A 21,463-nucleotide genomic window follows, 5' to 3' on the forward strand; every position below is an offset into this window, starting at 1 on the left:
CAGTGCACAGATTGGATGATAATGAAAAGGCTGAACTTGAGGGTTAGTATGATAAATATGCTGAGTACATTACTAATACATTTCTGAACAGCTGACAGGGTAAGAATGTGTTCACATGTTAGACAAAACTGGGGAATGTGTCTGTATCTGTCTGGCTTGAAATGTATGTCAGTGACGGAGGGAGATAAAACGTCATTCTGTCACGCTATGAGCTTATTGGATGTCACAGAAAATACCTACACACTTCAAGGTTATTTGCGTGTGTGTGTGCGTGGGGACAGGACATTGTTTTTGTCGGGACATTGAATGATGGTTTTTGATCTTATCTTTTTAAGTTCCTTTAACATCATGTTCCCTCCTTTGGAGATAAGAGTGAGATTGGCTGGAGATCCTTCTCTGAGTTTAAATGCTTACCTGTTTTCTTTTTACGCTTTTATGTGTTTAAATTATACTTTTCCTTCTTCTTTTTCTTTTAAAGATTAATCCACTAAAGGATTGACTTGTACCAAGAACAAGATAGGCCAGAGTTAAGTTATGTGTATGGTTGTGTTGTGTACACCTACCCAAGAAGAGGGCGTGTAGTAGCAAGGGCAGGTGTAAAGCCCAGTCTTCTCTCACGCTGTGGTCCACCACCATTTCAGTCATGAAGATCACTGCAATGTTACACCTACGAACCAACACACAACTCCAGTGAGTGCACAAAATATCAACATACTTTATGCTCCATCTGAGTGCTGTGAGATGGTGTACTGAGGAATTTGACATCAGTTACTCCAAATGTATTGTCCTGGAACAATTATCCCGAATATAAAGCTCTGACAACATTTCTGTTCTGTTATTCAGAATAAAGGGAAAAAAGAAAAGAATGTTGTCCTTCAATCAAATCAGGGCTGCAACTAACAACTAATTCTTTAATCGATTAAAGAATTAAAGATTAAAGAACTAGTTGCTATATATATTAGTTGTTAGTTGTTATATATATATATAAGTCTTTGAAAAATGGGGACAAAATCCCAATAACAATTTTTCAGAGTGCAAGGCAGCGTCTTCAGGATTGATGTTTTTAATATACTAACATAAAGAACTAAGAAAAGTATGAAAATTAATTAAAACATTTTTTGATATGGTTTCTGTTGGTCAACTAATCAATTAATCAACTAATTGTTTCAGCTCTAACTCTCATCCATATAGCAAAAAGCTAAAGAAAACTTCATTCGAGAGAATACCTGTATTATTAAACGTCATGAAGAGGATCAGTTAGTTAAAGAATGTGCTTGATATAACTGTGAGAGATTGTGCAAAAAAAGTGATTTACAGAAAGAATCTGTCTTTGTGAGGCTTGTCTTAGTACAGTTAGTGCAGATACAGAATTTCATTTTCATCTAATCTTCAGTAATGACTTTTAAGGTGTCAAGAGAGACGGAGAAGATGAATTAGTAAATCCCTTCTAATATGTATTCTCTACATAGCAGAGAAAGAGCAAGCTGGCTGAGCAGCATTTTGTGCTTGAGTTTATCACACCATCTGTGGTTTGGTGTAACTTGCCTGTGTTAGAAAAAACCTTGCTTTGCTGACTCTGCTGATACGTTGCTGATAACTGTTCCAACTCTGAGTCTGTTTTCTGTGTCATTTTTGTGATTGCTTCAGAGTAGATTGTCTCAACACTTTGTGCCTATGCTTGTTTGTCTGTACCTATGCAGTGGTCCTCTAGGTGTGATGGTTTCTGGGAGGTAGTCAACCAGAGGAGCCCAACAGCCTCCGTTAACGGGCATGGGTAACGGCTGAGGATGGTTGGTCTCCAGAACACCCAGCACCCAACCAGCATATGGCGGGAGTGGGTCAGCTATAAAAACAGAACAATCCCAAGATGTTGTTAACACATAAGGCTCTCTAAATGAACTTTAATCACATCTTTGCACAATACATTGACCATAGACCCTCAAGCACAGAAAGGTTTTTCCTATGTGAATATTCAAGCAGTGACAAACAGCTAATGTGACAGGTGACTTACAAACTACCCCAATGCAGCTCATTAAAAACATGTGGAATTCCAAACATGAACTAAGTCGCAGTCCATATTCAACAACTAAGTGGTTCTTCAGCATGTTTGCAGCTGTTGCACTGTACTTTACAACTACACTAGTTTGTTTCCTTTTCTGTAATCTACAACTATTGAAATGTACTGATTGTAATGGAATTAAAGTAACTTATTGTTCAATAAAAGTCTCTCTTTTATGTACCTGTATTTATTTTATGATGTTCAATATTTAGCTTAAAGGTTCGACATTTTGGTTAACACTGTTATTTGCTCTCTATTTAAGAGTTAACGAGAAGATTGATAACCCTACCACATCGGTACAATAAATATGAAACTACAGACGGCTAACTTAGCTAAGCGTAAACATTTTTTACCAGCATCTCTAAAGAGCACTAATTAACACGTTATATCTTATTGGTTTATTCCAAACAAAATTAACCAAGTTGACAATTTGCCGTTTTACGGGCAGTTGCTAGGAGGACAGCGGAGACTCCAAGAAGATGCTGGTTCCAGCCAAGAAATAGTCTGACTAATTTTCCGAAAGAAGAGGAATGAGCATAGTTCCAAAAAAGGAAAACACATATACTGAGGATACTTCCTTTTAAAGTGTTTGACAAGATAAAACAGTCACATGCTTAGTCACATGAGGACTACCTGCAGCAGACTCCCGCCTGGAAGCCTCCCAACACAGACATTTGCTAAAGATAGACTGGGTATCAGTGTGGTTGTGGTTAAATATGTGTCAAAGGGGACAGTGGTGGGCCTTTGCTTGTATCCAAATAACATGGTGGATATACAACTACAAAAATGAAATGCAAGGAATAAGACACAGGTTTCAGCCTAGCAACACCGGAAAGCCTCTGCTTATTTGGCTATTGATTACTGTGAATAGAGTGTGAACAGTGCCTTCACCATAAACAAATGTATTGTCATTATATACATTTATGTCTGTATTGAGGGGGATCAGTAACAATTAGCATGAAGGTTTTGGGTTAAAGTGGCAAACACAATGGACTGACAGGAAAAATCCTTGACCTAGAGTTGTAGACCTGGAACTCTTTCAGCTTTTCAGCTTCCCTGTGGGCTGTGTGTGAGTGCACATTTGCCAAGTACAGCAAGTTTGTACATTCATTCTCATGAGAACCAAGACAACTTACTCTTTTCATCCTCGTAGGAGCCGCCGGAGCTGTTGCTGTAGCGAGACTCCAGTCTGTTGTGAGCCCTGGCCATGCTGAGAGAAAATGCATGACATTGAAAGTTTCAGAGTTTTAAAGGTGCACAGTCTTACTTTGTGACTGAAATGTTTACAAATGTTTATGCTAATATCACTGCGTAACTGAGTTCATGCTGACATGTTTGACATATTTGATCTACTTTCACAAGCCTTTTGGGAAACTGTGTGAACCAAAAAATACTGACCGCTCTTCACTCTCTCTGACCAGCTTATTCTCATCTGTGTCTGTCAGGATCTCCTGACCAGCCACCACAGTGTTACTGCTGGACGTAGTGCCTAAGCATAAGACATTTCAGAGATAATCTTCAAAAATACAATAAGTAAAACAAATAGTACACTCAGTCATCTGTCATATACAAAGCTATTAAGTTATAAGCCAATGTTGAGACGAAAATATAGAATATGACAGGAACATCTCCTCTCACCTGTCTGTGAGGTGGAGGCTTTGTTGCTGGCAGCAAAGCGATAGAAGGGAGGGTTGTCACAGTGCAATACTACAGGGTTAACCGGGTCAGTTTGCTGTAGCTCAAACAGGAGCTCCTCCATAGTCTGAATGGTGTTGTTGCGACACAGGTATATCACCACCTTCTTGATCTAAAAAACAAACAAAATATACATTATTCATTCACAGTATCCCTGCCCATTTGTTATTGTATTTAAATCCCTTTGAAAACTGGAAGCCACTCTTTAGCCGCTTTCTTTAGAGTAGTGTGACGGTGTGTACAGACTAAACTTACATAAGGCAACAGTGTGGTATCACTGCTGACTCCACACAGGCTGATGAGGAACTGCAGTGTGATCCTTAAGTTGTTGCTCCACCTCTCATTGGACACCAGAGTGTTCCAGGCATTCTCAATCTCTGGGCCAGGAACCTCGTCTCCATACTGATAATGTGAAGAAAAAATGCAGTTGAAAGGCAGGACATTTCACTGGAAAAGGGGGAAAAACAAACACGGCTTCCTACCTTGGCAGTCATGAACATGAGGTTATTGAGCACAAGCGAGGTCGCCTGCAGGGAGCCCCAGCCGTTGCCTCTCAGACTAGGGGAGAGACCCATGCCCTGCCCCTGACCACAAGGTTCTTCCTCCGGTGTGCAGGGGCTTGAGGCAGGGGGTAGGAGCCCCGTGTCCACTAGCTCAATGTTACTAAGCCAGGGTAGTAGGTAGGACAGCATGATCTGCCTGCCGTTGGGGTGGGTGGTTGAGAAACGCTGGCTCACCTCTGCCAGGGCAAACAAATGTCAGAGGAAAGCATGTTAGAAGGTGAGGAAGCTGAGTGTTCTTTAAATTTGTTCAATAACAGGAGAAAGACTTTGGTAACAAATTTAACAACTGTCTCAGGGAAAATACTGGTCTCATGGGAGTTTTGAATTTTACAGTTCAAAGAGATTCTGCTGTTTTGGAGACAATCCTGCTTGCCTCAGCCTTTAATGGGTACACTTGATGCAAGTATTCAGCACATTGGACAGTAAAGTCACAATAAAACAATAAAATAAAACATTCTCTCAAATGAACTATTCCAGTACATTATCCTGAAAAATGTACCTGAGAAAAGAGGCAGAGTGAGCTCTGGGTACATGCTGGCCAACTGGACTGAGAGTTGAGACAGGTTGACGCTGTACAGGGGAGGCAGGGGGCCGTGTGTTCCATACAAAATATTACCAGGCTTCTGCTCCACCATCCGCTTAGAGTACGCACACAGCTTAGACTCCAGCACCTGCAGACGTATTATTCATCTTTTAAAGTCAAAATACATGGTCAGGTTCAGGCTTTATGCCTGTGTTCTCCTTTCCCATCTCTTGTCTACTATTAATACATATTTAACAGAACTGTGTTTATGCACCCTTTATGAATGTGTGTGTGTACCTGCATCAACTGCATGGATATCTCATATATTTCCCTGCTGGTGTCTGAGGCCTTGAACAACACCAGATTGAGCAAAGTCACAAGGTCACATGGGTAATTCCTGGCAAAGTGAGGAGAAATTATCTTTAGTTGGAGCAGTTTGGGAAATTACACTTCAATTTTATTGTTTACACATTTAAACATTCCAGCAAAAAGGTTAAAAGCTATAGAGCGGTTTGCTAAAGCTGGTAGATCTTCAGTGTCTTGATAAAGCAAACGTCAGCAGGGCAGATTTCTAACAACTGAAACAAATGCATGATTCCCCACCTGTTGCCGCAGACAGTGGCGATGGCCTTAAAGCAGCCAGATGCCAGCTGGTAAGATCCAGTGAAGCAGCGGTCCACAGCCCAGTTGAATAGATTTATTTGATCTGGGTTCAGTTCTAAGAGCAGGATGACCACTTCACATCCCAAACGGTGCACCTTGGTAAAATACATGTTATCATGAAGCAGGACTAATAGTATAGTACAGATAGTATTAGCACAAAAGAAGCAACAGCATTAGAAGAAGAAAACTTAAGACTTGAATGATAACATGTTGGAGTTCTGTATTATTATTGTGTTAGAATTATTCAAACTTCCTAAGATGTCCTGTGTAACAACTTAGAGGCAACATTGAATCCCTGAGTTGACCTACTCGTAAGTCGTGGCAAGCCAAGATGTTGTCAAGCCATTTGTAGAGATAGCCGTCAGTGGAAAGACCCACATTGTCAAACACTGGACCACAACACAGAACTGCTGACATGGCCTAGGAGACAAAAGTTGAGTTAACACTAAGGTGTCTTTAACTCCTGCTGTGAAGTAAGGTTTGGGAAGTATGGGTATTGCTTACTTTGAGAGCACAATACTGGTAGCGAGTGATCTGGTGGTTGCGGTCACTGTAACGATCGAGGGGCGTGAACATGACACTGAAAGGTCCAGCCCATTGGCTGAAGAGGATGAAAAGATGGTGTCTCAGAGACTGTTGAGGGAAGAGAAAGCGCCTGTGGTGGACTGCGCAGATGTGAGGGTGAGAGAGAGAGAGACAGACATGGAGGGTCAAAATAGAGAGATGCCTTAAGATTACAAATGTAAATTTAAGTCTGGCTGACATTAGACCTCATGTCTGTGGCGGGGGAACGCTGCGAAAGCCTCGGGTACTAGAACAAATACTACTGACAGGCCAATGTATTATGAATTATAGGTAAAAAATTATTTACCAGGAACACACTGAATGAGATTAGCCACCATCCCGCTGAAATGGGCTCTGATATCTTTAAGCACGTCAAGCTCCTTCTCATTCTCAGCCTCCAAAAGCATCCGGGTTAGATCAACATACTCAAGGAACAAGGCACCCAGGGCCAGAGAATCACGCTCCAGTGCTCCATTGGTGCTGTAGAGGAGGATATGGAAATCAAAGTTTACAGAAATGTGCATTAGCAGGCTAGAAATTATTAAAGGTAGCATGTGAGAGAAGGATGGATATGTAAATCGACAGGGAAAAAGCATTAATGATTACACCTCAGTCCAAGCACATAAGGAAAGAGCAAACAAAAAACAAATGGAGGGCACTCAGTGGATTAAATGTGTGTGCTACCTGTCACTGATAACCCCTGCATTAGCCAGTAGTTCAAAGATCCGCAGCAGCTGCAGCCTGAGCAGATCCCTCCTCTCTCTTCGCTTCTTGTTCTGAGAACACAGACAGGTTTTCCATTTATTGCTAAATGTGGGTTAATATACGTATGTTTTTGTGTTTATACTGTGATAATTGGTTCTTGAAAGGAAAAGAGACTTTTTTTACATTAGCAGTATAAATAGTGAATTTTCCTATACAATAAATAATTAAACAGAGAAAAAATGTCCTAATAGCTATGAGCATACACTATGTACAGCATAAATATATACTTCTACAATCTTATTAACTGCAGTATATAAAAGAAGTCTAATCCAGGATTATGTTTCATCAAGAGTAGATTTTCACAATTTTCCTCCTCAGATCAATAAAATAAATCTAATTCTGTGCTGTCAGTGTGTTTTTCTCTCAATGTGTATGTATGTGTGTGTTACCTCAGGCCTACGTTCCAGTGCTTCCTTCATCAGTGGATGGAGTTCTTCAACTAGCTCCCTAAACAGGACCAGAGAGGGCAGAAATGAATTGATTGCTTCAATGCTAAATACCACTGATCAAATCTCCTTCCCTGCAGATGGAGGTCGGCCTGATTTGAGTTTGTAACAGATCTTGTGCAACCCAAATGTCACATGCCCTAAAACCAGTAATCCTCAAACACAGTCATGTTAGACAAATTTGTCTAGGGAGACCTTAATCTCTTTAATAACAATAAGCGCCCTTTAGAAAAACATTTCAGGTTAAAAATAGATGATCTCTTTTAAAATAAAATACCAGTACCTCCCTTTCATAATGGAACGTCTGTCCTTTTAAGAAATGTGATACATCTCTGTTCCTCTAAAAAATGCTCTTCTACATCAGTGATAGTTTTTCTTTTCTTTCTGAATGTCAAAGAAGCATGCAGATCATCTCAGTAATGAAGAGAATGTAAAGACAGATGGATTCAGTAATAGAAGAAGACAGCGTAAAAAAACTTTCTCATGTAAGAGATAAGGACCAAATCTAGCACATCATTGATTTTCTATTGTGATGTAATGTACATCTGTTTTGTGGCATTCCATTCAGGCTGTGTGTGTTAATTCTCTGGAACAACAAGGCCTGGGTCAAATAACAATGACAAAAAGCAGTTTTATGATTGTTGAACAGAGCATTACATTTAGAAAATAGTTTTTTGTAATTTACAAATTACTGCATTATTTGACATCTTAGTAGCTAAAACAATATCTAGCACTTGACCCAACCCCATGTGTACAACGCAAGCTCTGTGTGCATTGTGGGTGTACATTTCTGCATGTCACTGATCCAGTACCTGAAAACCAGAGCGTTTGTGCATCCAAATCCCAGCACCAGAGACTCGGTAATCTCCAAACTCTCAGCTCTCATCAGCGGGACAAGCTGTTTCAGAAGCCAGGCTACTGAGGGAGTGCCTATCACCTGAGCAATAAAAAGAAATACACAAACATTGATCAGGCAATTTTTTCCAAATTTACAAAAAGCTGGTTACAATATACACTTCACTTACACCATCACTGTCATTATTAGTCTAGTGTTGAGTTATTTTGTCTGTTTCTATCAATGATGACAACGCTAATGGTTCTGTAAAAAAAAAAGCCCTCTGCCTGAAGATTATTCTTTACGATTAAAAGCAGATTCATCGGTGAATCAGGTCAGAGCAACAACATATTCAATATTTTCCCTTAGAGCTTAAATCGATCTGCAGCTGCTTTGATAATTAACCAATCTTTTCATGCAAATATATCAATCATTTTCTGGTTACAATGTTTCCAATGTGAGAATTTGTTTATATCATTATAGTATTAAAAAAATATGATATAATGTTTGTAATTTGGCTAGTAATTTTGTTCTGGGAAATTGTGATGAACAAGTCTTCACTTTTTTCTGAAATTTTAGATCCTAAACAACTAATCAATCAATCAATCAAAGACTAATCAACAGAATAAGTAATAATCAAAATAAACGTTAGTTGCAGGCTTTTTTGTAAAGTTTCTGAAATTCCAAAGCTTTTTAGGACTTGGAAATGATTAAAAATCGCAAACATTTCCATGTTTTTTTTTGCACACACACACCTTGTTGTCGTAGGTGACGCTGCCGTCAGGCGTGGTGGCCGTGATCTCTGGTGTGGAGGCTCTGAGGTGACCGGGGGACATGATGCTCGGCTTAGCCACACCTAGACATAGGATCAGGTAGTTACGCCAAAGAGAGATGTAGCTGTCACTGGACACTGCCGTGCTGGTCTTCTTAGCATTAACTGGACTGCTGTAGAAACACAAAACGGGAATAGGCAGGTCAGATATTTGAATTTCTCATAGACATATATTGTTTGTTGTATGACATATGTGATCATTCTATGGCCACAGACTGTTTTTTAATTAACAGTTAAGTGCCTAAAAAGTACAAAATAATATATGTACTTGGGGTCAACCAGTGGCAGTAGCAGCTGTAGCCGTGTAAAAGTGTAAGGCCAGGCGTATCCCAGGGCGATGGGGCAGTGTTTGGGCAGATGCTCCTGCCGCAAGAAGATGTGCAGACAGAGCACCCATGGGTCCTTCACACACTGGGCGAAGATCCAGACGTGGCTGGGGCTCTTTACGTCGTAGGAGCTGCTCACCAGTCGAGCCGACCACTCCACCAGCCACTGGAGGTCAACATGGTGGTTGAGAGGCAAGGTGGACTAAGGGAGAGGAAGAATTTAAGAACTGATGCACAGCAGCTAATAAAGTCATTTGCAAGATTGTGATATGAATCGTTTCTCTGATGTACTAACATTCCTGATACCTTCTTATTAAAACCTTGCTGGGTGACCGAGAATATGTTAGTCTAAATGAATACACCCCTCCCAGTCATATTAATACTCACATTCCTCGAGACACAGGTCCGGGGAGGTGAAGTTTCAGCTATCTTTGATTCTAGTCTAACTAATCGTCTCTAAACCTAAACTAAATTATAACTCAACTCAAAGTCTTATTCTTAGTCTTTCACACCCAAGCTGGAAATCATTGCAACCAATTCTATTCGTTATAATGTACCGAGCACCTGGTCCATGCTCTGAATTTGCAGATTTTTTTTCAAATTTAGTCCTTAAAACGGACAAAGTTATTATTGTAGGGGATTTTAATATTCATGTGGACGATAAGAATGATGGCCTTAGTACTGCGATTATCTCTCTATTAGATTCTATTGGATTCTCTCAAAGTGTTTATAAACCGACTAACCGTTTTAACCACACCCTCGATCTTGTTCCGGTATATGGTGTTCCCACAGAATCCCTTTTTATCTGACCACTGTTAGATAACTTTTGAGTTCATACTGCTGAACTACATGCCATTAGGCAAATGCTTCTATACAAGAGTTCTATCTGATAGTGCTGCAGCTAAATTTAAGAATGTGATTCCATTAGCTTTTAATTTATTACCAAGTCACAAAGTAACGGAGGACTACTGTGCTAATTTCAGTCCCTCCCAAATTGATAATTTTGTTGATAGTGCAGCAGGCTCGCTCAGAATAACACTCCGTTGCCCCTCTAAAAAACAAGATAATAAAATCAAGACGGTAAGCTCCATGGTATAACACTGAAACTAGCAAATTAAAGCAAATATAGCAGAAACTTGAGAAGATTTGCCGTTCCACCAAACTGGAAAATTCTCATTTAATTTGGCAAGATTAAAATTTAACAATTATAGGAAGGCCAGAGCAGCGTACTACTCAACATTAATGGAAGACATTAAGAGGAAAATAGGAACAACCCCAGGTTTCTTTTCAGCAATGTAGCGAGACGGACAGAAGGTCACAGCTCTATTGAGCCAAGTATTCCCATAGCTCTTAGTAGTAACAACTTTATGAGATTCTTCAATGATAGAATTATAACTATTAGAAACAAAATTCACCAAGACCTGCCTTTAACTGGCACTGACTTATCTCTAAACTCAGGAACCTCTACTAAATATAACCAATCTGATTGTATTAACAGGCTATGTACCATAGTAATTTAAAGTAGCTTTAATTAAACCTCTTCTGAAAAAGTCCAACCTTGATCCACATGTTTTCGCCAACTATAGACCTTTATCTAACCTTCCATTTCTCTCTAAATTCTTGAGAAAGCAGTCGTCAAACAGCTGTGTGACTTTCTGAATAGCAACAGCTTATTTGAGGGTTTTGTTCCTCCATGTTGTTCCTGCTCAACACCCTCTGCTACAATTCTCCATGTCTCTCTCTGTCTCTTCTCTGTCTGTCTGTCTCTTTCTTTCTCTGTCTCTTTCTCTCACCCCCAACCGGTTGAGGCAGATGACCGCCCACCCTGTGCCATGGTTCTGCCTCCTAAAAGGAAGTTTTTCCTTGCCTCTGTCGCCTAGTGCTTGCTCTTGGTGAGAATTGTTGGGTTTCTGTAAATAACATCACAGAGTACGGTCTAGGCCTGCTCTTTTATGAAAAGCGCAATGAGATAACAGTTGTTGTGATTTAGCACTATATAAATAAAATTCAATTGAATTTAATTGAATTCACAAAAATATACTTACAGAGTCAGAGACTGCCACATGAACGAAGCTGTCCATTACAGCTGGGCTCAGCTGGTCCATGACCTCAATCATGGGTTTGTCATCATCCTAGAAGGAAAGACATTTATAGAATAAGCTATTTTTATAACTGCGTCATACAATGTGAGAGAATTCACAGGCTGCATATCTAATCACAGCTACGGTCAGATGGCTCTCCTTTCATTATGCTTTTTCCACGTCCTTTCTCTCTTAGTAGACATTTGCCACCAGCTGCTTGATACATGTTGATAATATTTGTGTTGGTATTGGGTTGTTTATTCATTGTTTTTTTCTTTTTTTTTCTTTTAGGTTTTCAAGAAAAAAAATTATAATGCAATTTTTAAGGGTTACAAATGTGATTAATTTCTTTGTTTCTTAACTTTTAGCTTTTTTAAATATTTTTCCTTTGGGATGGGTAGATTAGATAGACAATAAGAATACAGGTTAAGATATATAAGCTTTTGCTTTAGCCTAAGCCCTTTAGTGACCAATTACTGTTTGAGTTTCCACTGTGATATGTTTAGAATTATTATTTTATGATAACTGACTAAATAACTATTTAACTAAACTTCAAAGCTGTACAGAAGTTTAAAAAATGAGAGAAGCTTGTAGATTGTTCTCCACCATGTTTGTTTGGTGAAGATGTGAGTTTCCTGTGCTGTACCTCGGCATGTCCCAGCGCTGTGAAGAGGCAGCGTATTTCTCTTAACACACCAACAGCCAGCTTCCTTGTGCTGATCTGACACGAGCAGAGGAGCAGCAGAGCCAGTCCCTCAACCGCATGGAGCACTGAGCAGTGAGGGCTTCGCTCTGGTAATCTGGGACTGGACTGATGGAGACGGAAGACCAAGTGAGAGTGCAGGAGGAGAGTAAGAAAAGAGTCACAAATATTCCTGTAAGTCACCTTGTTTGACCGGTAAGTAAAAACTTTAGTTGTGGCAGTTGACACAAACTTGAAGAATCCCAACTCCCTTTCAGCTCATTATTTTAGTCAACCATCATTGAACAAAGTATTTAAAAACAAAGAACATAAAACAACGTGTAATGGCTGAGATATTGCATGGGATGTGTGAACAGATATCTAGCCTATATGTCTATAGAATAGTTTTTTGTAATTGTTTATTTCATAAAACTACAAACCTCAACTCCACCTTGCGTCTTCCCCTGGAGCTGCAGCGCTAGCCTCCACTGTGTAAGCAGCTGGAGAAGGAGTTTCACAGATGCATCCTGCAGACCCTGATGGGTGTCTTGAACCTAGAATAGTTTGGAGAGGAACATTTATAGAAGGGCTGCCATTGTCAATATTTAGTACAATGCAATTAGTATTTGTTGGTAATAAGGATAAAGCCTTTTGAATCACTCTTGTTGTGTTTTTCCTGTGCCATTGCAGAAACACCTTCTAACCATAGATAGATAACTAGGGGCAATGCTGTACCACTATTCTTTTCTGTTATCTAGGTTTTATCAATAAACCAAGCCAACCTAAACACACGTGGAAAGGAATTCCAACTAACGCAAATGCAGGATATCATCTTTTACTGTCTAGGTAGCTGCAGGTTTTTGTCAAGTTCATTTATACCTCGCGCAAAAGGAAATGTGTGTAACCGAACAGGACGTCCTCCCTCCAGTCTGAGAAGTCAAGTAACAGGCTCTGCAGGGAGTTCTGGGAAATAAGACGAAGCTCATCGTCCATGTGCACTGTAAGTCTGAGAAATAGATGAAAACACATGAACAGTATTGAATGACCAATATCTTGTTGTGGGACCTCAATGACAGAAAGAGAAATTTCTTAAACATGTATAAAAATATGTCAAATGATCAGCTGTAACTTGATGGAATAGACCTGAAATAAATGTATACATTTTGAACATAATTAGCAGGTAATAAAAAGCATCGGTTTAAACATTAATCCTTCTCTAACTCACCGTGAGAGAAGGTCAATGAGCTCAGGTTTGGACATGGCATCAGGAAGGATACGAGGAATGGCAGCCACACACGTCCTGAACAGGTCGATTTTAGGCTTTCTTTCACCGCTGTCAAAGATGGAGGGGGATGTTAGGCAAGCTTGCTTAAGGCAGGGAAAGTTAGCCATTTGTTACTCAAAATACAGTTATGTCATGTTTGCAAAAGATAGTACTATACTATGCTACTACAGACATGCAAAATGTACAATATTTACAAATATTTATCACACATAATAATTTTGGCAGGCCTTGTGCAAAAATCTCCGTTCCTGAAATAGCACAATGTAAAAAAAATTTTTTTTGCCTCAATTTCAAATTTGGCTTTAATTATAGTATCAGAAAAGGCTGAAAAGACCAGTTCATGAGTGTGGAGGGAATTCTCATGGAAGAATCTGATCCGTTTCTCTATTACATTAAAAATTAAAAGTAAACAGCTGTGCAGTTGCCAGAAATGTTGGCGATGGTGCAAGTCTGTTGATGTAGACCACTGCCATGCTTTTTGGAAATGTTAGAAAGTAAGTGTATATTGTGAAAAAGTGAGTAAGGAGTTACAATGAATTTTAGGGTTTAAGGTCCCCAAAAGTTGTTTAGTGGTTTATATATGTAAATTCTCTGATGAAAATATACTTTCTAGTGATAGATATTTGATCGAAATACTGCTGGATGCTGGCAAGAAAGTTATCACTCGGAACTGGGGTTAGGAATAACTACCATCGAAGAATCAATGACTAACAATTGTGGAAGAAATCTTTTTATTGTGACTGACACATAAACTGAGAGTACAAGAAACACAACTGGACAGAAAATGGAAAAAATGGACCCTATACAAGACTCAAATGACAAAAGAATAGTTAACAGAAATATTACTCTCCAAAGTTGTAAAATGTGAAGGCATCCCAAAGCAGATTACTTTTGTTTTGTATGATGCTGTTTGTGAGTTTGTTGTTTCCTTTAATGTCAATAGAGACTGAAGTAAAAAAGGCTAAAAAGACACATTGCTGCACTTTGTAGTTACATACGTGATCATGTCCTCTGGTTCTTTGTTGAGCATCTGGACGCTGGTGAGCATCATACAACGACCCACCTCCTTGTCCAAGTGTCTCAGGATGTTGTCCAGAGCCTTTCGCACTTGGGAGTAGTACAAGGACATGCCTGTGGAGAACAGGAAGAGACAGTTTATGGAGTTAGAGACGACATTCAAGTTACACTAGTTTCAATGCCTACAGACACACACAGACCTATTAGTTTGGCTTCCTCTTCAGTAAGCGTCTTGCTGAGATAAGTTTTCTTTTTTTTCAGAGAGTTTCCAGAGGGCAGAGTTGCTCCTGTGTTGGGCATGGGAGGCTCTCCGTCCTTCTGTTGCAGAGCATCTGCTATCACCAGGAACGCCCGGAGACCTATGTTCATACGCTGAAACACAGATAAAGCACAACATCCTCAACAAATGCTAGAGAGTCTGTTTATCAAGAGCAATGGCAAATTTGTAGCTCGGATGGAGTAAATGCACATGACCACAGCAGTATATTACTATCTACTATTGCGTATAAATGTTTATATGGGATTTTTATGTTTTTTAAACATTCAAAAGGTCAGTTCCTCTCAATACAGAATTGTTTTTTCTATTTATAAGTGACCTTACAGTGTCTGTAATGTACTATGTACAAAAAACTATTACATATATATACAACATGTATATGATTAATGGTTTAAATGTTGTGATCTCAAAATCCTGATTACTTTCTTACTCTAATTGTAAATACAAGAACGGAGATATTATCTTTCAAATTCCAGAGATTCAATAGTGTTATGCTAGTGGCGGCTAGTTTGGCCTTGGGACACTAGCCTCAGGCAGAGATTAGTTGTGTGCTACAACGATCTGGTAGGCTCACTTCTTTCTAACTTCACACCCAAAGATTTATTTAATTAACAAACGTGTAGTCTTCAGCCCCAAATGAGGCTGATTGAAGTGCCATCACTTGATGCAACAGACACTTTCTGCAACCACCAAAGGTATTATGCAACGTTTTGCACATATGCATTAGTACTTCCCAACATCCGTAAACAGACTTTAGTATCAGTGGAGTCCCACATTTAAACTGAAGTGAACCATTCTTTACCTTCCTCGCTTACTGAAGACTAACAATAAAAACTGGAATGCTCATCCTTGTAATATGGCGAGGGGATACACTGTGAATCTGAGGGCTCTCTTTACCTCTGGGTTGAGACTGAAGGCTTTGGCAGGTTTCCCAACACTCAGCAGGTCAAATATGATCTCCTTCATGGCAAAATCCAGCCTCTCCTGAACAGAACACAAACAAACTGGTGTTACAGGATTTCAGAGTTAATGTGGTATGAGGCAGTTAGTACATTGACTGTAATTCACCATTGGTGCACTGATGGGACATTTTTTGTACTTTACTGATTACATAAAGAAATAAATAAAAAAAGAGATTTAAGGACAAGACAATGTATGGATATAATAAGTGTTATTTATCTATATGTGTTATTTACACCAAATGTAATGTATAGATTATTTTTTGGTAATTATGTACTATCAGAGAGACTGTGGGAGAAGGTACTGAAATTATATATGTTTTAGCTTTTGACCAGCAACTCCGTCAACTGAAAATGTTAGATGAACCAGTATTTGTGTTTCTTAGTGATAGCAGAGAGGAGCACAGAATAAAGCTCAGAAGTTGGCACACTGTTGGTTCCACACTAAACACAACAAACCCCACTTCATTTCTCATGTGCTTTGACCTAAAGCAGAGGGTACCAACCTACATCTAATACTTTATGTGCATGAGAGTGTGTGCAACTGTGATACACACCTGTGCTATAAACTGGATAATCTTGACAAAAATATTAAGGGGCATGTCTCTGGGTACAACACTCCGACTCCCTTTGGGGAACAGAGTGGAGGTGATCGAGGTCAGCCGACTGAGGTAAGAAGGAGAGACAAGAGTGATTAGAAATAAGTCAAGAACCTCAGGAAAATTGTTCCATGTTTCTCTTTTTAAGGATAATAAATCATGTCCACATCAATTTTAGAAAGCATGCATAACACCACAACAATGCTCTGCCTTTCATAGAGTTTATTACTTAGTTGAGTTAAGAAGGAAATCTGCAAAACACTTTACATCAGAAATCTTAACAGCACAAAGGAATAAGCATAAACAGAGCTAAAACTTAACTTGTTCATGGTTATTAAAACAAGGTATCACAATATAGCTAACAATGACACACACAAAGACTTGTGACAAAGACACATTTTGTTGATGAGAAATATAACCACATGTGTCTGTTACCTCTGTGTTCCAGTGTTGCTCTCGCACTTTATTCGGATCATGTAGACCCACAGCAGGCGGTAGAGTGATTCTAGAGCCACACGTGCCATCTTGGGGTCTTTATTCTGCATTTATGCACGTGGAGACAAAAAGTTATTTGGTTTCACCAGGAGCAGTATTTCACATACCTCCATCTTACAAAACATGTTTCACAGGTTAATTCCTCTCAGCCACCATGACAAACACAGACAGGCATTCATCATATATTGTACCTTACAGACATGTGTTTCACTGTATGCACTACATAAACTGCTTTCTCTGTGTACACAGTGTGATCATAAATAATGTGATCATAAGTCTTGTACAGAAGTCTTAATGACAGCCATAAATCCCTATGTTCTTAACCTACAGTGTTTCCCTTGAGGCAATTCCTACTGATGGTTGATATTAAAGTTTAAGTTCACTGTGTTACCATTTATTGTCAAGACAAAATTTATTGCACAGGCTGCAATATTTTTGTGTGCAAGTATAACACTGCTTGTGATTTATACAAATAACCCCTACTGGTAATTCTTGCATTTGCATGGTAGGGAAAGAAAGGCTCACCTTGAGGTTTGAGAGGCAGTAGTTGAGGAAAATGTGCCATCGGCTGAGAAAGAACTGCTTCTGACTGACACACAGCAGGCAGGTCACCAGAGGATACAGAGCCTGGAGTGGAGAGAGAAGTGGGAGACATTTGCATCAGGCACTTTAAATTCAAAATATATTCATATAGATACAAAAAACGGATTCCGGCTGTCTTCCTCACTTCCTGTCTTTTCTAAGTTGTTTTGGACTGAAGGTCAGTCTAAAATGTTTTTGTTTCAAGCTAAAATCTAATTTCTGAGCTCTTCCTTCATCATCTAAAAACTATGGGCAATTACATTAGCTTTTCACAATCACGTTTGACTTGTTTCACGCCTCATGAATCCCTCGTTAACCTGATTTGTTTCAAACCTCTCTGGAATTAAGTCAATTTAACCAAACAAAACATTTGACATTTTTCTTTGATTTATCTTGCCAGTGGGTTTTATTAAAAGAATGGGTGAGTCTAACGTTTAATTTGTTAATTGAAATTGTTAACACTTTTTTTCCTCCATTTCATGGACAAAATAAAGCAAAAGTTTGAACAAACCACTACAAGTTTATGGAAAACTTTCAACGTGAAGTTCACATCCACGAATCTGACCTTGGTGTCCCATCTGTTCAATCATCTGCTAAGGGTATGCAAATCTGCATGCAGATCATTCTTAAACATGAATACCTTCAATGACTTGTGTGAGTTCAGGTACACCCTTGTCATAAATGGTTATGGAAATTCTATCTTGGAGGAGGAGCGCATCATTTACCTGTCTCTCCTTATCAAAGCTGGTGTTCAGGTACTTAGTTAAATAAAAACATTCCCATCATGTCTGTCTATTGTGTGTGAAGAGAGGTGTGTAAAGCATTAAATGCATGGTTTGTTCGGGCAATTTGGAGAATGTAACAAAGGAAATGTGCATACTGGTCAAGTGACGTGTCTGCAACCCTGAGGACACAAGTCTCTTTCCCAGCAGGAGGAACCCAGGCACTTATCACATATAGCACATCAACAGCAACCAGCAATAAAACAACACAGCAGTCTTATGCCATGTTCTCAAATGGCTGTGGAATACAACTCAAAGGTGGGGCAACATTCAGGAGAAAACTAAAGGGAGTTTGGACTTCAAAGAATCGTCATCTTATTAAGTCCTAAAAACCCTACTATCTTAAAACCAGTGGGGAAAAAACCCAATTTCAATCACTTATTTGAAGAATCTTCTAGAAATTAGTATTTTTCTTTACAAAAACAATCAAAAAGGTAGGTTACACACTAAAATACATAGAAATTAAACACACAAGTTTGGAAAATACTTGAAGTTAAATTGCATTGGAAAAATGTATTGGATTGAATGTTCTTTTTACTAATTTTAAGGAAAATACAACTTCAGAAACTAAAAGAAATGTATAGGAAAGAATAGTGAGGAAGCTTCTTTTTACCAGGAAAAAATGCGGTTAAATTTGGTAATCCTGCGTCAGACAGTTTTCCAAAAATCTGTTCCATAATTTTCTTAACGTGCACGGTTGAAACTTTTAGACTGTGACAAATAGAATTTTCATACAAGTTCTGACAAATCAACAGAGTAGTTATATAGCATGCTTGTTTGTTTAAGATCACTATTTTAATAAGGGAGATTTACTACATCTAATTTGCTGATTCCCCAGCCTGTTTCCCTGCTGTGGGCAAATACTGCCCATCTGGCACTGCTACAAAAACTAGCATGCACACTGCATACGGCACTCCTGTCTCCTTCCCATGGAAAGATAAAAACCCACAAGCTGGAGAGGAACAGTAAGTGCTTTCACCAATTGCTATTACTAGAGAGGAAATGAAGAGAGATGAGCAGTGATAAAACAGAATATGAGGAGAAACTTACCAGAGAGTGTTTCTTCCTACTGGACAGGTCCAATGTGGTATCGTACAAACTTTCTACAAAATTTCTCAGACATGGCACGTTCACTTCGTTCTTCACAGTCTGGGGGAGAAAGCATAACAAAAAAATTAGTTTAGAAAAGTGTTTTTACCGGACCCCAACCCTAACTGATGTGTACAGACAGATTAGATAATATTTCATGTATAGTGTACAGCAGAAAGACTAACAGACTTTTTAATTAAAAAGACAAAACAATTTAAAAGACAAACAATAACTTTAATACGACTCTGGCTTACAGTGGCTCCAAAAAAACAAATGTGGACAGGGCAGTGCTCTTTGCACTAAGATGAAATGCACTTACAGCTGCTACAGGGACAAGTATCTCCACAAAGAGTCCGGCTAATGAGTGTTTAATGTCTTTATCCTTCACTTCCAAGAAATACTGCGCACACTCCTAAAGACATAAAGAAAGAAAGAGAGACAGTGAGAGAAACAATGTACGTACATGATAATTCTGTGATTGCAAGGTTCAAATCCCTGTATTGTAATGGTTGAAGGAAATGAGAAACATTGTCACCATTGCATTTACCATCAGAGGACCAATAAACAAGGCACTTAACCCCTAAATACTTCAGTGGAATTTCTCAGTAGTGAATAGGATAGCTATATGATGGCACTAAACAGCTTCTAGACGTGAACTGTCCTATGAACACTCCTTGAGATACCTATACAAGAGCCTCTTTACAATTTCTTGGCATGTTAATAAGGGACTGAGCTAAGCTAAGGGACCAAATGATTTCAGCTCTACCTGCATGAACTGGAAGGAAGCTTCAAAGTCTTCCACAGGGTACATTTTGATGCGGAAGAACTTGAGTCCCATGATGAGGCTGATGGTGGACTGGATTACGTAAGGGCTCTGCTCCTTCTGTCTTAGCTCCTTCAGCTCGAAGATGAACTTCTTCCTCACTGCTGGGAACCTGCAGAGGAAATGGCAACCAGCTGTAAACAGGCGCAATATTTTCTGGAGTTTTAGTAAATGTTTTCATACCCAAGTCTCAGTTGACTGGTGGTATGTTAAGTGTTATTACTACAACTAAACAGCAAAAAACTCATGTGTGTTGAACTAAACTCTTACGCCTCTACTCTACTCTACTCTACTCTACTCCTCTGCCTTACCCCACCTGCAGGTGGATCACAGACTTCCTGTCTGACTGGAAGCAGCGTGTGAAGCTGGGGAAACACATCTCTGACTCTCTGAACATCAGCACTGGTTTCCCTCAAGACTGTGTCCTTTCCCCTACAGCTCTTCTCCCTGTACACCAACAGCTGCACCTGCAGTCCCATGTCCTTCAAGCTCCTGAAGTTTGCAGATGACACCCCCCTCATTGGACTCATCTCTGGTGGGGATAAGACCGCCTACGTGCAGGAGATGGACCACCTTGTGCAGTCAGACCAACCTGGAGCTAAACGCTCAGAAGACAGTGGAGATGCTTGTGGACTTTAGGAAGGATGCAGCCCCATCTGCCCCCATCACCCTGGGGGACTCCACAGTCAACATTGTGGAGTCCTTTTGCTTCCTGGGCTCCATCATCCAAATATCAGTTCCCACATCAAAAAAGACCAGCAGAGGATGAGCATTCTACAACAGCTAAAGAAGTTCAACCTGTCAAAGACAATGATGGTGCACTTCTACACTTCCATCATTGAGGCCATCCTCACCTGCTCTATTACCATCTGGTATGCTGCTGCGACTGCTAAGGATAAGGGCAGACTGCAGCGCACCATGCCCTCTGTTGAGATGGTGATTAACTACAATCTGCTGTCTCTCCAGGAACTGTACGCCTCCAGGATGATGATGCGGGCAGTTAAGATTCTAGCCAATCTCTCTCACCCCGGACACAAACCTTTTAAACCTGCCCCCTCCGGCAGGAGATTGCTGCCCATCAGGACCAAAACCTCCCGCTACAAAAACAGTTTCTTCTTTTCTGCAGTAAGCCTAATCAACCAGGCCCCGGACTCCCACTGACATCCTGCTTCATCCTACATCCTGTCCTCTGCACAAACTATATATCCTGAACTTTGCTTATCTCTTAAATATTTTTCTCCCATTCTGCACCAATCCATAAAGCCTCTTTTTCCCTTCCTAATGTTATTTAGTCATATATTTGTTTCTGTATTTATTGTTTGTTTATTTCATATTAATGTTTACATATGTTTTTTTGTTTGCACCAAACCAAAGCAAATTCCTAGTAAGTGCTACTTACCAGGCAATAAATCTTTCTGATTCTATACACCTGTTTTGCATGTGAACGTGTAAACTTGTGAACCTGTGTGTGTGTGTGTGTGTGTGTGTGTGTGTGTGTGTGTGTGTGTGTACCCACCATCC

The 21,463-nt window shown here is 39.6% G+C and overlaps 1 protein-coding gene across 6 annotated transcripts in view; it reads right to left on the reverse strand.

The window, feature by feature from the left end:
• Window positions 1–21,463, reverse strand: part of fryb (furry homolog b (Drosophila)) — a 59,045-nt gene that overhangs the window by 16,273 nt on the left and 21,309 nt on the right. For all 6 annotated transcript variants that reach the window (XM_034890915.1, XM_034890917.1, XM_034890919.1 and 3 more), the window contains exons 8-39: window positions 19,886–20,054; window positions 19,439–19,531; window positions 19,081–19,179; window positions 17,192–17,293; window positions 16,607–16,710; window positions 16,130–16,238; window positions 15,511–15,597; window positions 14,537–14,708; window positions 14,318–14,450; window positions 13,260–13,367; window positions 12,914–13,040; window positions 12,475–12,588; window positions 11,999–12,163; window positions 11,317–11,403; window positions 9,214–9,473; window positions 8,869–9,058; window positions 8,091–8,215; window positions 7,222–7,279; window positions 6,752–6,843; window positions 6,375–6,547; window positions 6,008–6,168; window positions 5,813–5,923; window positions 5,444–5,598; window positions 5,138–5,237; window positions 4,817–4,988; window positions 4,237–4,493; window positions 4,010–4,156; window positions 3,698–3,866; window positions 3,458–3,548; window positions 3,196–3,269; window positions 1,693–1,843; window positions 564–667 (exon numbers count right to left, since the gene is read on the reverse strand). In XM_034890915.1, coding sequence (XP_034746806.1) covers window positions 564–667; window positions 1,693–1,843; window positions 3,196–3,269; window positions 3,458–3,548; window positions 3,698–3,866; window positions 4,010–4,156; window positions 4,237–4,493; window positions 4,817–4,988; window positions 5,138–5,237; window positions 5,444–5,598; window positions 5,813–5,923; window positions 6,008–6,168; window positions 6,375–6,547; window positions 6,752–6,843; window positions 7,222–7,279; window positions 8,091–8,215; window positions 8,869–9,058; window positions 9,214–9,473; window positions 11,317–11,403; window positions 11,999–12,163; window positions 12,475–12,588; window positions 12,914–13,040; window positions 13,260–13,367; window positions 14,318–14,450; window positions 14,537–14,708; window positions 15,511–15,597; window positions 16,130–16,238; window positions 16,607–16,710; window positions 17,192–17,293; window positions 19,081–19,179; window positions 19,439–19,531; window positions 19,886–20,054 — 4,259 coding nt within the window. The remainder of the gene's footprint in view (window positions 1–563; window positions 668–1,692; window positions 1,844–3,195; window positions 3,270–3,457; window positions 3,549–3,697; window positions 3,867–4,009; window positions 4,157–4,236; window positions 4,494–4,816; window positions 4,989–5,137; window positions 5,238–5,443; window positions 5,599–5,812; window positions 5,924–6,007; window positions 6,169–6,374; window positions 6,548–6,751; window positions 6,844–7,221; window positions 7,280–8,090; window positions 8,216–8,868; window positions 9,059–9,213; window positions 9,474–11,316; window positions 11,404–11,998; window positions 12,164–12,474; window positions 12,589–12,913; window positions 13,041–13,259; window positions 13,368–14,317; window positions 14,451–14,536; window positions 14,709–15,510; window positions 15,598–16,129; window positions 16,239–16,606; window positions 16,711–17,191; window positions 17,294–19,080; window positions 19,180–19,438; window positions 19,532–19,885; window positions 20,055–21,463) is intronic.

This window comes from Etheostoma cragini, chromosome 13, assembly GCF_013103735.1.
Source record: "Etheostoma cragini isolate CJK2018 chromosome 13, CSU_Ecrag_1.0, whole genome shotgun sequence".
Lineage (NCBI taxonomy): Eukaryota > Metazoa > Chordata > Actinopteri > Perciformes > Percidae > Etheostoma > Etheostoma cragini.